We start from the raw sequence: 16,100 nt of genomic DNA, 5'->3' as shown, positions 1-16,100 counted from the left end.
TGCAGCACTTGTTAAATTGCCTGATACTAACATACATTTGAAATATACAATATTAGTCGGTATGTGTTTACATTGAAATAATAGGATTGACTGGTACATGAAAATTGTCCTAAACAACAGTTACCCATATCAATGTTCATATGTTCAATGTTCATATATTTCTGTCTCTCATCACAGGGACCCCCAGGCCAGAAAGGAGAACCTGGCCCCCCTGGCAATGTTGGACTTCAGGTGTGTGTAACATGTGTTCTTTTTCATGCTGAATCCAATTTATGTTAGATATGTCATCATTTGTGAGTTGAAGATTAACTCTAAGTACATGGTATATCAAAATGCTATATCCCTCTCGACCCAGCTGTAGAATGGATACCTGGCAACACTACAGTAATAGTTGTGGCAACACCCTCTAATATAACAGTATCAAAGTATTATTAGTATTATTATTATTTAAAAACTGTCTTGACCTTTCTGTTATTGCAAACCATACACCAATTCCAAATGCATCTCAAATCCATTTCTGAGAAAACTGCAGGTTTGAACTATTTTTTGTTTATTTGTATGCCACTGAAACAGAAGGTTAGTTAGTTTGACTGTGTTATGACTTTCCTGCTTCATTATAGGGACCTCCTGGTGAACTTGGACCCTCTGGACCTCCAGGTGCTCGTGGACCTCCTGTAAGTAATGAACCTTTACGTGAGAAAATTCAATGCACATTTTTAAAAGTATACAGAACTCTTTAAAAAAAGATTCCTGAATACTAGTGTGCATTTTCTTGAAAGAAGTTAGAAGCATTAAAGAGAAGGTTATAATAAAGATTTATAAGGATATGATACATGTAGTCTTAAACGAATGAAGTTAAAATTCCTCTAACTATTCCACTGGACAAAGGTTTCTCGTTTGTCAATGATCTGTATTTCTATATTCCTAAGGTTTACACAGAGATGCCAACTGTTACTTATCATAATTTTTTTTTTCCTAATTTTTCCCCCTAAAATACTGCAGGTATCATGGAAAATAGTAGTTTTACCCAAAATGTATTAACACGCGTTTATTACAGGCAAGGTGAAAATACTGTTTTACCATTAATATGCCTTGTGCTTATCATACTGCAAAACTGTTTACAGAGGTTGGCATCCCTGCATAAAGTATGTTATGTGCTTTAAATTGTGTGTATGAAGTACAGCTTATCGTTCATCATTTTATTTCACTGGGTTTCCCTATAAAACAAAGCTAACTGGTGTTCAAGGGTCATAGCATAGCAGGATATTACTTTTCAAGAAAAATCATGATACAGTTGAACCTCTATTATCCAGCCTCCCTTTATCCGGATCTCTCTATTATCCGGACGCAATCTCACCGTGATTTTTTTAATCTTTTTTTAATAATTACGGGAGGAAAGGGGGATTCCCAATGGATACATTTCTTAATAATTATTTAGGTAAATCATCCCAAGAATTTATAAAAGAAAATGATTTCATTCTTGCAAACACGAACCTCTATTTTGGGGTCTGTTACTGTGTGTAACAATGAAAAGGTTGCAGTATACACATTGCTACATGTGGTACTACAATGGGCTACATCAGTACATGTGTATGTATATGTAGACTCTACATGTATAAAGCATTGAGTCTCTCGTATCCGGCCAAATCCCTTATCCGGACGAGCCCCGGTCCCGACTTGTCCGGATACGAGAGGTTCAACTGTATACATCTCTGAAGAACAGTTTGCCATATTTGAAATTATTTGCTGTCACTGTCTTTACTTTCCTGACATTGCATTTCTGACAGGGACCTTCTGGAAGCCCTGGACCTGATGGACCTCCTGGAGCCGAGGGACAGAGGGTGAGATAACTCCTCTTACTGTCAGCTTAAGTCTCTCTCTTATCCTCTCTACTGCTCCACTGCATCATAATGTACTGAAGATCATTATTTAAATTGACTGTGATCATAATGCTTCTGCTATAGGACAGCATTAGAAACACCAAATTGATTAATTGATGCCACAGGAAAAATGAAGTTGGAACATTTTAGATTTGTGCTCTCATGGGTAGTCCTCATTAGATTTTGTAGAGAAACAGAAAGAAAACTTGTTGAAATCACACCACAGTGTTTGCATGAGAGCTCTCAGGAATAAGGAATGCTCTATTGCCAAATTATTTCTTTTTATCATTTTTTGTCATCCCCCCCCCCCCCCCTCTCATTTCCAGGGCCCTGTTGGACCAATGGGACCTAGTGGACCTGCTGGACTTGCTGGAGAAAGGGTGAGTATTTAATTAATTTTTTTTTTTTTTTTTTTTTTTTTGACAAAACATACTCCCTGCTTTTATATCTCTACACAACGAGGTGTGATCAACAAGGATATATCACCCATTTATAACACCTGATCCAATGCTGAGTTTGACTCTGCAGTGCAGGTATGACCAACACTAGACAAGATCCTTACCCAGCACTTCTCTAGCTGCCACAAGAAGATTCTGATTGTTTTGCCTCCTCAGATATCTCAGAGTCTATTTCACATTTAGTGCAAAATTCATGTCGTTGAAAGTTATTTATTTGCCTGCATTGAATTCAAGAAGAAAAACTAGGTTGTATTGATAATTGCAAGCTATACATAACAAAATCAGAAAGCCAAGGGTTATCGTAGTGATGAACTTATTGGACTAAGCATCAACTGAAATATAGTTTGAAGAACTTGCATGTGATGTATATATATGTATGTATGTATGTATATATGTATATATATATATATATATATATATATATATATATATATATATATATATATATATATATATATATATATATATATTTGCTCCTCATTTCATTTTGTAATATTCATGACTAAGTATATTTGTTGCAAGCATCTTGATGGCTGTCCTATTTTGATATGATCTGATTCACAGGGAGACAATGGTGAACCTGGACCACCCGGAGCCCCAGGACAGCGTGGAGATCCTGTGAGTATACCCTGGATAGACATAAATGATGATAATTCATGTTCACCAAACCTTTTAAGTCTGTTTAAACTTCAATGCTCATGTGAAACCTACATTCTTACAAGTTCAGCAGTCACTAGTTGTGAGAAAGACATCAGTTGTTAAAACACTTTGACTAAAGTAAAAAAAAAAAAAAAAAAATTCTTCATGATTACTTTGTTGATTTTTTTTCGTTTTGTAGAGTTAAAAAAATGCACCATATGAATGTAAGGGAACATAACCATAAATTTTTGGCCTTGTCAAGATTGAATGAGTTGCAACTGTGATAAATGTTTCTTGTCTAGATATTTTAATTGTTTTTGTGTCTGACTATCTTTGATCACAGGGTGACCAAGGACCACAGGGAGCTTCTGGATCCCAAGGATTTGCTGGACCTCCTGTAAGTCACTTAGAAATCTACCTACTTCCTTTGAAATTGTGAGACTTATTTATTTTCTGCTGTGGGTATTAAAGAACGTGCTCTCTGTGTATCGTATGAACAAAAATCCAAGAAGGGTATTGTGAGAAATGTGACGCTCCTTGAGAGGTAAAGGAAGACTGGATTGATGGGAACTCATGAAATTATTTCTGTTTGATAAGTGGGAAAACAATATATCATCAATCTCTCTTTTTGTTAATGAATGGTTTGTGTTTGTTATCAGTACAGTAAATGTTTATGTCAGTGACTGTGCAAGATACAAAAGTATCCGTGAAATACTGATTATTTCTGAGTTTTATATTCTTGGCCTTTGAGAGTAAGATGTTCCTTTGAATTCTGAATACAATTATTGTGTGTTTGTTTTTTATCTTACACAAATACTCCCCTATTACTCACTGGAATCTCCCTGATTTTGATATGGGAATGTTGGCAGCTGTGGCACTCTGATAATCTCCTGTCATCTTGCAGGGCCGCCCTGGAAACCCAGGACCAGCTGGAGATGTTGGACCATCAGGAGCTAGGGGAGAGACTGGACCTCCAGGACCAGCTGGACCCACTGGAGACCCAGGCCAACAGGTATATTTCACATTAACCTCTTCTGTGTGCTAGGTTTAATCTTGTCATGCAATGCTTGAGAGATATTTCAAACGTTGAGGCACTGTGTGTTATTTACTTAAGGATAAACAAACTTCCAAATAGAGCATGCTTGCTTTAACACTCTTGTATAGGGTCAACCTACTGGCTTTGTATAATCTCAAGCAGTTATTACTGTGAGTCCCTCAATATGATTTTAACTGTCCCATTGCCTTTCTCACTCAGTGTTTAATTATGAGCTTTTTGTTGTTTTTTCATCATAGGGTAAGGGATCAGATTGTCTTTAGAGTGTTGCCTTTGATGCTACATTGCCTTTAACCTCAGCATGACTAGAATTATCTGATGTGAATGTACCCTTCACAATTCTTAACCATTCAATTCCTTCCGTCTGATGTTAGGGACCTGTTGGAGCTGCTGGCCCACAAGGAGAACGTGGAGAAACTGGACCACAGGTCAGTAGCCAGTCATTACTATCTAACAGAAACAGCACACCTTGTCACTGATTTCTTTTCAAGGCAAAAAGAATGTTGTGTGTGATTGTCTTTGATGGCATCATGAAATTTCAGTACATTATTATTGTAGCACTTAAAATACAAACTTCACTCAGTTTAGTATGTAGATGAATGGACAATACTGAAACAATACTTTCCCCCCTTAAATTATTTGAGCTCTTTTTCTCTTGATTTATTTCATGTCCATCTGCCCTTCTAAGTCTATAGTTTGTTATCTGAAATTAAATTTATTTTGTTTATTATCAAGGAAAATTAAGCATGTCCCCTTCTATGCTTTTAAGAAATAGAGGTCAGTGAATATTATATTAATGCACTCTTTTTTTTCTTTTTCTTTTTTTTACTTGTCTGTTCAGGGAGCTTCTGGACCCCCTGGACCTATTGGAAATGTTGGAGCACCAGGAGCACAGGTTTGTCAACGAATTACATCTTCCTAAAAGAACTCTATCTTTCTGTGTTATGCATTCACTCTCAAGACTAGAGACCTTTGAATATTGACACTAGTAACAGAACAGAAATGTGAGTCTGGGATGTTTCCCACTAAAGAGAATACTGCAGATCATACGAATAAAGGCTTTAATTATATTTTGTGATGTGTGATGTAAGTTGTAATGAACCACACATCGGAACACTTACCTGCTCAAATACTCACACAATACTATTCTTTGCACAGTTTCCCTCTCCTTGTAGTATATCACAGATGTGAACAATTATGTAATTCATACTTGCAGGTTTACAATAATTTTGCTATTTTTACTTATTTACTTCATTTTTTTTTTTTTTTTTTTTTGGGGGGGGGGGGTTGAGAGTGGGACGGGTTTGCAGTCAAAGTTCAGATCTGCTTATGATAGCAGTATTATGTAATTTTTATTCCCCTCCCTTCTATGATATGTAGATTATAGTATTGCTTTGCTATGTGTAGTATTTTCAGGACCAGAGCTAAGCATGGTCAAACATGTTACAAAATTAACACTTCCTATTTTGAAGCATATTTTTTGTTTCATTGCATACTTAGTATCTATTGCTGAGTTTTCTTTTTACTTTTTATATTGCTGATTGTCAATAATGACGTCATGAAGTGTGGATGTTTGGTCTCCTATCTAGTGATCACGCCACCAAAACTGTTAACAATTCATAACTTTGAATCGATCATCTTATTTTCCCTAAACTCTCACTGATGTGTTCTACTACTTCATTGCAGCTTATACCCAGTCCACATTTATACAAACTGTACTTGTGCTTTAGTTTCTTTCAAAAAGTATCAACACAACTAGCCACATCTTTGGAATTGGGAAATTGACATTGGGAAATTGACATTGGGACACCTTAGCTTTATCAGGCTCTGATCCAAATATTGCATTTGACTGTCTGCCATTTGGGAGGGGGGACTCGAAGCAAACTAATAGATTCAGCTAGCAGTGTTGTTGCATGCATGTTTGCACACACAGGAATGTTGTGTCTCTTAATCTTAGAATTTTTATTTCATGCATTCTTCTACCCTCTGTGACCATAGGGACCACCTGGACCCACTGGACCCGCTGGTAGTGCAGGCAGCCCTGGCCAACCTGGTGCCCGTGGAGAGCCAGGAAACACTGGACCTCCAGGACAGGCTGGTCTTTCTGGAGCCACTGGACCCCCAGGAGATCGTGGAGACAAAGGAAATGATGGATCCACCGTATGTGTCATACTTCTTTCTCACTTGAAATAAGTCACATGTCCTATCAGTGCGGTGTTTTATTTTTCTTGCCTCATCCTGAGCTGTGTTGTCTGAATATCTATTGCTTGTCTTATTTAATAAACACCATCAGGTTACTAGAAGTAGTTCAACATATGTACAATGTACTCTACAATAAAGGACCCGAGGTAAGTTGATTCTAATGAATAAGGACTGCAATGATGAAAAATCATGAATTGCTGTCAAAGGCACGAGAAAGTCCTTGACCCAAATAAGTTCTAATTAGACGTGCTTACAGTATACCTATACATGGACATTGATATATTGAGACTAAATGTGAAACCATTCGCCCATTCAAAAATGTTTTCTTTGTACTTAATAGGGACCTGCTGGACCCGCTGGACCTCCTGGACCACCAGGCCCCTCAGGTATCCTTGGTCTTGCTGGAGCTATTGGACCCCGTGGACCCCCTGGACCCCCTGGTGCCCCTGTAAGTATCAAACATTGAATAAAATTGAATAAAGGGAAAACACTGAATGATGCAAATTGTGATGATCTACCAAAAAGTATGTAATTGTTCCACCACTATGTGCAAGTCATTTCATTCACTATACATTGATTAATACAAAGGTTCATATTGTCTTTCAACCAACATACTGAACTTGGTTTTAAAAGATAAGAGTATCATAAGATTTAGCATGACTTAGCAAGTTGTATATGATTGTGAATAATATATGTGAGATTGTTGTCAAGACTTGCCTCCAGGTAAGAGGTTTATTTAATGTTCCCCTAATTTGACAGGGTGAAAGTGGAAGCCGAGGACCACCTGGAAAGTCTGGAGAGAGGGGATCACAAGGATCAGTTGGAGCACCTGGAAACCCTGGACCTGCTGGAGAGAACGGCCTGCCTGTAAGTAGCCCACCCTCCTTTTCCCTCTACCATTCACTCTAATACTGTTTGCAGTAAATTGCTTGCAGTTAAGAAGCTGCTGTGAACATGTTATCATTTGTGGCCCTGTACTACAAAGCCACAAAAGGTCGCCAGACATAAATTTTCTAGTAAGGGCAGATCCGGAAAGAGCAGATTTTAAGCTGTAAAATGGTGTTTTACTCCTTTAAAATGGACTCGCCTAACCTATTTAAAAAGTATTTCCTTATAAGAAAGAAGTTTGCAAGTGATTAATGCAGTACATTTTCTTTTCAGAATTTCCTGTCAACTTGAAGAAAGAACTTCCCTTATAATTGTAGAAAGTTCTACAAGGTCTTGGAAAAAACAAAACAAAACTTGAAGTACTGAAATTTATCTCCTGTGACATGTTATTTGTACCATGCATTTGTATTCTACAGTGGTGTAAACCTATGGCTGTACGCCTGTTTGTCTTCTGTATACATTCTGGTCTGACCCTTAGTTTACCCTTTCTACCAATTTTTTTCCCTTGTCTTTTAGGGAAGTGATGGAAATGATGGTGCTCCCGGACCACAAGGACCTCGAGGAGAGAAGGGAGACACTGGTGCAGCAGGAGCTAATGGCTCTCCTGGAGCCCCTGGACCTCTTGTAAGTTGAAATAGCTTGACTAATTGCACCTTCGTATTAAAGGGGAAGTCCAGTCCAAATATAAGTTAAGTCTGATACGAATGAGTAAAATATTACGAGTTCAATGTTAACATTTTGATTGAAATCAGATGAAAAATAACAGAGTTATTACTTTTGAAGTTTCACCAAATTTTCTGGAAACAGTTCTTGAATGGTCAATATGAAAATGCAAATGACAAAGTGAGCATGTCATAACATCGCAACTTAGTTTGTGCATAAAATTTAGGAATTTTTAGTTTTTTATTTAAACGCAATTATGCCAGAGGCTCAAATCCTGATATATCTAACTGATCACTATTCTGAAGTTATTCAACCAGGAATAACATCATGTTTTAGACTTCAGTGTCAGAAACATTGAATTTTTGTCGTTTAATACGATCAATGGAAAATTGTGGGGGTTAAAGTTTCTAACCAGCTAGTTTCATTTGACTCATTCAGGGAGCTCCTGGACCCGCAGGAGCAGCTGGACCCCGTGGAGAGACTGGAGCTGCTGGAGCCCCAGGACCTCAAGGTCCTACCGGTGCTCGTGGTGCTACTGGCCCTGCTGTAAGTTTTTCATCTAATATGCAAATAGTGGGATTACTGAAAATATTTATGTCATTCTGTTTACATATACAATGTAACTTATAAATGTACAATGAATATGTACACACACACACACACACACATTATGTAGATGCATATAGTGTTTTAGATGACAATTTGGGGGTTGGCTAAGTGTACATTTTTGAAAAATTTGAATGAAAGAATGAAATAGAGCAGACATGGTTAATTGTACTGTATTATTGCTGCATCTCATCCTGTCTTACATGTCTCAAGTAGATATCTTTTTTATTGCCTCTTGTGAAATGAATGAACTGCCAGTACTTACATACTGAGCTTGAGATGCTAAAGCTCTCTGTGTGCTCTATAGTCAGTGATTTGGAATTTACTTGTATGATTTTTAGGGCCCTGCTGGACCTGCTGGACCTGCTGGTGAGCGTGGTGAAACTGGACCTGCTGGACACAAGGGACACCAAGGAGTTCCTGGAATGCCTGGACTTCAAGGTCCCCCTGGATCTGCAGGAGAGGCTGGTGCACCTGGAGAGACTGGACCTCAAGGAGCCAGGGTTAGTTCCACGTCCCCACGTAGACTCTAACAAAATCCTGTACTTATATATGGAAGGTAGACATTACACTGAGCAGTAAAATTTGTTTAAAATCTTCATGAAGATATGGTGACAAAACAAAAAATAATATAGAACCTATATGCACACCACTTGTCGCAGAGATGAAGGGGATGGTAGTGTATTGGTGAGGATGAGGATTTGGCTTTTAACTTTTTAGCTTATTAGCTTTTTGTTGCGCTCGCCCTTCGTCCGGCGTCCGGCGTACGGCGTGCGTCGTGCGTCGTGCGTCGTGCGTAAACTTTTTACATTTTCATCTTCTTCTTGAAAACCCCAAGACCGATTTCCATCAAACTTGGCAGGTAGCATCCCTAGGGGGTTAGGAACTCAATTTGTTAAAATGGGCACCATGCCCCACCCATGGGGCCCCCAGGGGGGGCCCAAACCCCCCAAAATTAAGGAATCTGTAAAAATCTTCTTCTCTAGAACCAGAAGTGATAGAGCTACGTTCATACTATGAGTTAGTACATTGATGACTGTAGTTTCATGTTTGTTCATGGCAGAATCAGGGGTGCCCCCCTTGGGACCCAGGGGAGGGGGGTGGGGAGTGGTCCTAATGGGGCCTAAATTGTACATTTTCATCTTCTTCTTGAGAACCCCATGACCCATTTTCACCAAACTTGGCAGGTAGCATCCCTAGGGGGTTAGGATCTCAATTTGTTAAAACGGGCACCATGCCCCACCCAGAGCTAAGATAATACTATGAGTGAGTACATTAATGACTGTAGTTTCTAGTTTGTTCATAGCAGATCCATAGGTGCCCCTCTAGGGGGAGGGGGGGGGGGGGGGGAAGGTCCAAATGGGGGCCTGAATTGTACATTTTCATCTTCTTCCTGAAAACCTCATGATGGATTTTCATCAAACTTGGCAGGTAGCATCCCTAGGGGGTCAGGATCTCATTTTATCAAAATGGGCACCATGCCCCACCCAGGGGGCCCCAGGGGGCCCCAATCTCCCCAAATTAAGGAATCTTAAAAAAATTTGGGCCCTTTTTTTTTTATTGTACATTTTCATCTTCTACTTGAGAATGCCTGGTCAAATTTTAGTAGAGCTGTGAATAATTTAGATTATTGACTGCGTGATAGGTGAACTTGCGATACTCAAAGAGCGCTAGACCCGTGGGTCTCTTGTTGTGAGATACCAAGAAACCACTTATGAAATAGTATAGAGCATACCATTTTAAGAGGAATTCAAAGTTTATTTGATGAAAATTGGTGTTGGGATGGCTGAGACATCTAAAAACAAAGTAAAACAAAACTATTGTAATAAAAGGTGGGTCCCACCTTTTATTAGCATCGCTCTGTTTTGAATATTTCAGCCATTTCGTAACCAGTTCTTATCAAGTAGATGGTGAATTCCTCTTGGAATTACATGTTCTTTCAAATTTCATAAGAGGTTTCTCGTCAACTCACAAAAAAAAATTGTTAGAATATTAAATTAGGTCTTAACCAAAACTATACCATCCCACTGACATCTATTCATATGCAGCAAGACCAACTTCCTGTGATACACCAATCTTGATGTGGTTTTCAAATGATTTTCTCCAAATAGGGACTTCCTGGTCTTCGTGGATCAAATGGTAATGATGGACCTCCTGGACCCCGTGGCTTTGATGGACCTGAAGGACCACGTGGACCACGTGGAGAGTCTGGTGGTCAAGGACCTGCTGGTCCCCCAGGACCTCCAGGACCTCCAGGACCTCCAGGAGTGGCCCAGGGCTCCTATGGCATCAGATACCCTGCTTACCAGTCTGGCGGCAAGGGCAACCCATATGGATATGCTGTAAGTAGACCTGGCTTCCAAGAAACTTAAGCCCATTTATGAAAGCTGATTGTTTCTTGTAATGAACCCACCCACCCCCCTTGGCAGTTTTAGGGCTAAAAACAATGTAACATTTTATCAAAGTGTTTATACTTCGTATGTCATGAGCAATCAATATCTATCTATTTATTTAACTAAAAATCTAGAACTATTTTCCATTCAAATGAGAGGTATCTACATTATTGTCCTGGTCTCTGAGGTAGGACCTCTGCACACATAATCGTGATTTGAAAAAAAAAAAAAGAGAGAAAAAAAAGTGCAATTTACTTGAAAAATCTTTTGGGAACACAGCTTGATATTCAGTTATCACATAATGCAAGGTACATGTTAACTCTTTATGTGCCACGTTCGCACGCCTGACTCAGTCGACAGTGTGCCAACTTCGCATATTCTGCTCAAATGCACGAACCTGCCCAAACCGATTGATAAATCGCCAAATGTCGCAGTACAATGAAAGCATTTCTCACAATTTCGTTCATCTCACACAGAGCTTGCATTTTATGTGGGGATTGACTAGCAAGTGGTGTTTCCTACTGAATTTGTGTGTAAATTCTAAGTTTCTCTCACTATTCTGCGTGCATAAGTCATGTCTTTTTACATAAATGTAGTTCCTGGTCACATGAAAGAAAAGAAATAACAGATTTGTCTTACAATTTACGACAAAGTAAAGCTTAGCATTTTCTCTACAACTTTGCTCACTACAGATCCAAATATAACAAGAATCTTTAAAAGTTACATCGATTTGAAAAAAAAACAATGTTTTTTAAAAGCTAAGACAAGGAAATTCAGGGAAACTTTTGAGGTACCAAAACTTTATATTATCTTTAAAAAGTTGATGTCTCAGAATACTGTGGCACACAGGGGGTTTTTACCATGGCACATAAAGAGTTAAAGAGGAATGGAAAAGTATGTTAAGCTTTCATTTTACCATGGCATGGGGGGGGGGGGGAGGGTTGGGCAGGGGGAGGTTGGGCAGGGGGAAATCTTGTTCAGGGTTTGGCTGATCCTATCAAGAAGGCGTGAAATAAGATTGACTGATCTATTCACCTCAATAATGATAAATGTATATGTAAAAGATAATACAAAGAGATACTGAATAAATACATGTAGTGAGAGTGAGATTGTAATGCAGGGCTAATGTTTGATTACACAAGTTTTGGCTTTATGTATTGAGATACTGCATGATTTCTCTCTATTTGCATCTATAACCCATTGAGGACGAGTCCGAGTATACTCGGGCAGGTTTCTATGGGAATTGCGTGGTGTAGCAAAATCAGTCCGTCCTCGATGGGTTAATGGAGACAGCCTAGATAGCTGGCAAACTTTAACAAGTACACATATGTAGGCAAGCAATGTGATATTTCATGTTCTATTGATTTACAATATACAGTATCAGAATTGAGGTACCCCTTTATACTCTTAACTGTCTAGCACACAATGTTACAGTACCCCCATTGGATCAATGAACTAGGTGAGAGTTTATAATATCTCCGGTTTTCCTGTTGCCTACAGTACAGAGATAACAACAAGAATGATGCTGTAAAGATCAATGATGAGGAGCTGCTGGCCACTATTGGTGCTCTTAGCAAGCAGATCAACATGATCAAGGAGCCACAAGGCAAGAGCCAGGAGAACCCTGCCCGATCCTGCAGAGATATCTTCTTGAACCATGTGGATGCTGAGAGCGGTGAGTTTATCAAAACTTAAGGTTTGATAAAAAAATCAATGCTGCTTAATGTCCTCTCAGTCAAATCAAACCAGCACTGGTTGTGCAGACACTATCCAAGAACCACAAAGAAATTTGTGTGGTTCTGTTTGAATGATAATCACCCATGGTTATCTTTTGTATCGTGTAGAAAGTGTGTTGCATGAAATCACCTGAAATAATTAATTAGATTGAGTAAGCCCATATCACTAAATAATGCTCATTCTTTGAATGCTGCACATGACTGAGGTGAAATGAATCTTGAAAGCAGCGAAATTTTAAAGGCTTAGGTCAGTCGTTCATGCGTTGAGTACTGAAATTTAATATACAAATGTACTTGTTAAGGGATTAGGGATAATAAATGCTGGTAATGGAATGCCTTAACCCTAAACAGGCCGGGCTGATTTCCCCACGCCCCCTTTTATATCCATGTTTTATGCTGTAATTTTAAAATGTTCACAAATGGATCTCCCTGCCTTAGGATACTACTGGGTTGATCCGAACCTGGGCTGCAAGGAGGATGCTATCCAGGTCTACTGTGAGGCTGAAACCAAGGCTACATGTGTATCTCCTCAGGGAGAAGTGGTATGTCTGCTTTTCATTCTCAAGGGTGTAAAGGTGCATCAAACCAAACTCAGTGAACACACAAATTTTAAAAAGAAAGCCAGAAGCATCAAGATATGTATTTTGCTACTTCATCAAAGGAAGAAGAAAAAGAAGAAAGAAGGAGAGAGAAAAAAAAAGAAGTGTCAACAAAAGGTCTCATGTACATGTACATGAATACCATCATGATATTGAGATGCTTATATCAAGACCTGTTATTTGTTTATCATAGTAAGTGCATGTTTGATGATTTTAAGACAGCAGATAACTGTTTTTCATCATCTTGTTGACAGGTATCCACTGAAACGTGGTATACTGGACCAATGAAGCGGGCTTACTTCTCCAGCATGGGTAATGGATCCAGATTCAGCTACGTTGATGAGCCCACTCAAATGACATTCCTGAGGCTTCTATCTACCACTGCCCGCCAGACTGTCACATACTTCTGCAAGAATGTAGTGGGCAACCCAACCTTCCTTACTAGCTCAGAGGTGGAGTTGATTGATGATGCAAACAGCAAATTTGGCTACAGGATAGTTCAAGATGGATGTTCAGTAAGTACATCATATTGTGTTCAGTTTTCTTTCATTCTTTATTCCAATTTTATTATCTCTGGCGTGAACTTTGATTCTCATCGTTATGAAACACCCCCTCTAACCTGAAGCTTAATAATGGCCCACTAACATATTTTCCCATGAAATATGATTGCATCTCACCATGGTAGAGCATTTAAATCATAGGTGCAGGTGACTCGCATTATAAAAAGTCTTCGGGACAAGCATTTCTCTTTTGTTATATTGAACATTTGTTACAGCCAAACAGTGAAACGTACCGTAAAAGTGGAAATTTTCACAGTGTTGAAATTTTCGCGCATTTCACGCAACCAGAAACTAGTGCCAAAAATAAAAGCACACAAATATTTAACTTGCCATATGTTCCAGTAGTTGGTGTCTTGATTCCACGGAATTAAAAACACACGAAACTCTTCTAACCCCGCCAAGCACAAAAAAATTAATCACGCGAAAATATTCACTTTTACAGTATAAGATGAATTGGTGATAACTTTGAGACCTCAATCTTGTGGTTGTTACCTTTATTTGTCAAAGTAGGGAATGCACTGTACCAAGGAAGTTACATGAAATTCTCATTTATGCATGTGTGTGTTATGTATCTTGTTTTTCATGGGTTTATTAAAACTTAGGATGGTAAAATGTGTAGAAAAGTGGAATTACAAGGAAAAGTTCAATTTATTTACTGTACATGCATGTCTCTTATTTAATGTTCAAGTCAAACACTTGTAGAGAAGCTTGATACGTGTCCCCTCGTTGAAACATAATATGATGTGCATCTCTTATCTCATCTATTCTTTGCAGACGCCGTCTTCAGCAGTTGGGACGTCCGTCTATGAATATGAAACCAAGAAGACAACGAGACTGCCCATCATTGATTTTGCTCCTGGTGAAGTAGGACTTGCAAATCAAGAGTTTGGCCTGGAGATGGGACCTGTGTGCTTTTCATAAAACACCTGTCTAGTTTCTGAACTGATTATGTTGTAGCTAATTGATTGAAACACCGCCAAGGATGTGACTCCAAAGCAGCTTCCATGACCAGTTCTCTCTTATCTTCCAAACCTTCTTTTTTTTTTTTTTTTTACAAGTGCCAATAAATGGTGTTTATGGGTTCTGTTGGGTTGAAGTAATCCCGTAGCTCTGATCTCAGTATTGTATATTGTCGCAGACTTCAAAGCAGAGCTCTCCTTTCCCTCTGCAATCTTACAAATAGCAATAGCAATACAAGATATGACCATGTTTTGTGAGAGCTGCTGCGGAGTCTGGAATCGTCCATTTATTTTTACTGACTTAAAAAACACATCTCAATGCAACTCTTGATTTTCATGTGAGGTCTGTTTTTCAAGTGCACTTCAGCTTAAGGTACTTCATGGGATAGATTATGTGCTCAATTGCCAGTATTCCACAAATGTATCTGAATCAATTCCTTTAGTTCAAATTGTGTGAATTGTCAGAGGTGCTTGGATAGTATTGATGTCATGAGATTATGAGTGAAATAAGACCTGTAATGAACGCTAGCTAGGGAGACAGAAATAGCTTTAGCTGTAGTATCTGTAATGAATGTCTGTCTTTTCACCAACCAGTTGTCAGCTGCCTTAAAACTTGCCTAGTTGGAGTCTTTTCCTCCAAACTTCCTCTTTTTATATGTATGTTTGAAAGGTATTACATTCAAAGTTTGTATGTCACAGGATATTTGTTATCTTGCCTAAATATAATCAATATGTATATTAGTGTATCATAAAATGCCACATGATCGGGCATGCAAAGGTGTGAATTGAATCAATGGTGCTCTTATAAATCCTATTCTATGCAATCATCCATACAAATTGAAGATAGGGACAGTTTTAGGCCAGTTCCTCAGGAATGCATTTCAAATGAGTCTTGTCATCAACCAGTGAGAATTAAAGGCAAGCAGAAGCTCATGATGATATGACCATGAAGAAACCTTATATTTTTATAAAATTTGTAAGGTGAGAGGTTTTTATTGCAAATAAAGAAAAAAAAGTGACCATGTGTGCTACGGGACTTAGTGCTGTGCATCGTCATCTGTACTATGTCATCTTTGTTTTACTGAGCTAGAGGACATGTTTCCGTTTTGTTTGAAAGAGTGCTGATTTGATTCTCTCTGTGTGGCTGAAAATTTAAAAAAAAAAAGAAAAAAAAAGTATTCGATGGGTGTATATTTTTTCCAGTCCCATCTGACCAGTTAGGTCATACACTCTCTCTATTCTTTTAGGAACTCAATTCATTTCATGCAATTCCTCTATTTTCACTTTCCAAAACAGCATACATAAAAATGTGATAATGATTTGACAAGTACATGTACTGTATAAATGACAATGTGACAAAAACAAACAAACAAGCAAACAAACAAAGTTATCTAGTGAAGGGGTTAATGAGAGGGCAATGGGCCTTATTTAAAAACTAACCTCAAGATTCTCTTGTTTCTGTA

The 16,100-nt window shown here is 38.5% G+C and overlaps 1 protein-coding gene across 1 annotated transcript in view; it reads left to right on the top strand.

Annotated features, from left to right (window-relative positions):
* LOC140237501 (uncharacterized) overlaps positions 1-15,685 on the top strand; it is a 51,082-nt gene extending 35,397 nt beyond the window's left edge. Inside the window, exons 43-62 of the mRNA XM_072317429.1 lie at positions 178-231; positions 621-674; positions 1,788-1,841; positions 2,207-2,260; positions 2,903-2,956; positions 3,321-3,374; positions 3,882-3,989; positions 4,406-4,459; positions 4,873-4,926; positions 6,030-6,191; positions 6,574-6,681; positions 6,993-7,100; positions 7,638-7,745; positions 8,223-8,330; positions 8,732-8,893; positions 10,502-10,732; positions 12,284-12,458; positions 12,958-13,061; positions 13,373-13,633; positions 14,453-15,685. Of these exons, the coding sequence (XP_072173530.1) occupies positions 178-231; positions 621-674; positions 1,788-1,841; positions 2,207-2,260; positions 2,903-2,956; positions 3,321-3,374; positions 3,882-3,989; positions 4,406-4,459; positions 4,873-4,926; positions 6,030-6,191; positions 6,574-6,681; positions 6,993-7,100; positions 7,638-7,745; positions 8,223-8,330; positions 8,732-8,893; positions 10,502-10,732; positions 12,284-12,458; positions 12,958-13,061; positions 13,373-13,633; positions 14,453-14,599 (2,214 nt within the window). The 3' untranslated portion in view covers positions 14,600-15,685. The remainder of the gene's footprint in view (positions 1-177; positions 232-620; positions 675-1,787; positions 1,842-2,206; positions 2,261-2,902; positions 2,957-3,320; positions 3,375-3,881; positions 3,990-4,405; positions 4,460-4,872; positions 4,927-6,029; positions 6,192-6,573; positions 6,682-6,992; positions 7,101-7,637; positions 7,746-8,222; positions 8,331-8,731; positions 8,894-10,501; positions 10,733-12,283; positions 12,459-12,957; positions 13,062-13,372; positions 13,634-14,452) is intronic.
* The last annotated feature ends 415 nt before the right edge of the window (positions 15,686-16,100 follow it).

This window comes from Diadema setosum, chromosome 14 (assembly GCF_964275005.1).
Source record: "Diadema setosum chromosome 14, eeDiaSeto1, whole genome shotgun sequence".
NCBI lineage: Eukaryota > Metazoa > Echinodermata > Echinoidea > Diadematoida > Diadematidae > Diadema > Diadema setosum.
Note: the sequence above shows the minus strand (reverse complement) of the source record. Positions and strands in the feature narration are given on the sequence as shown.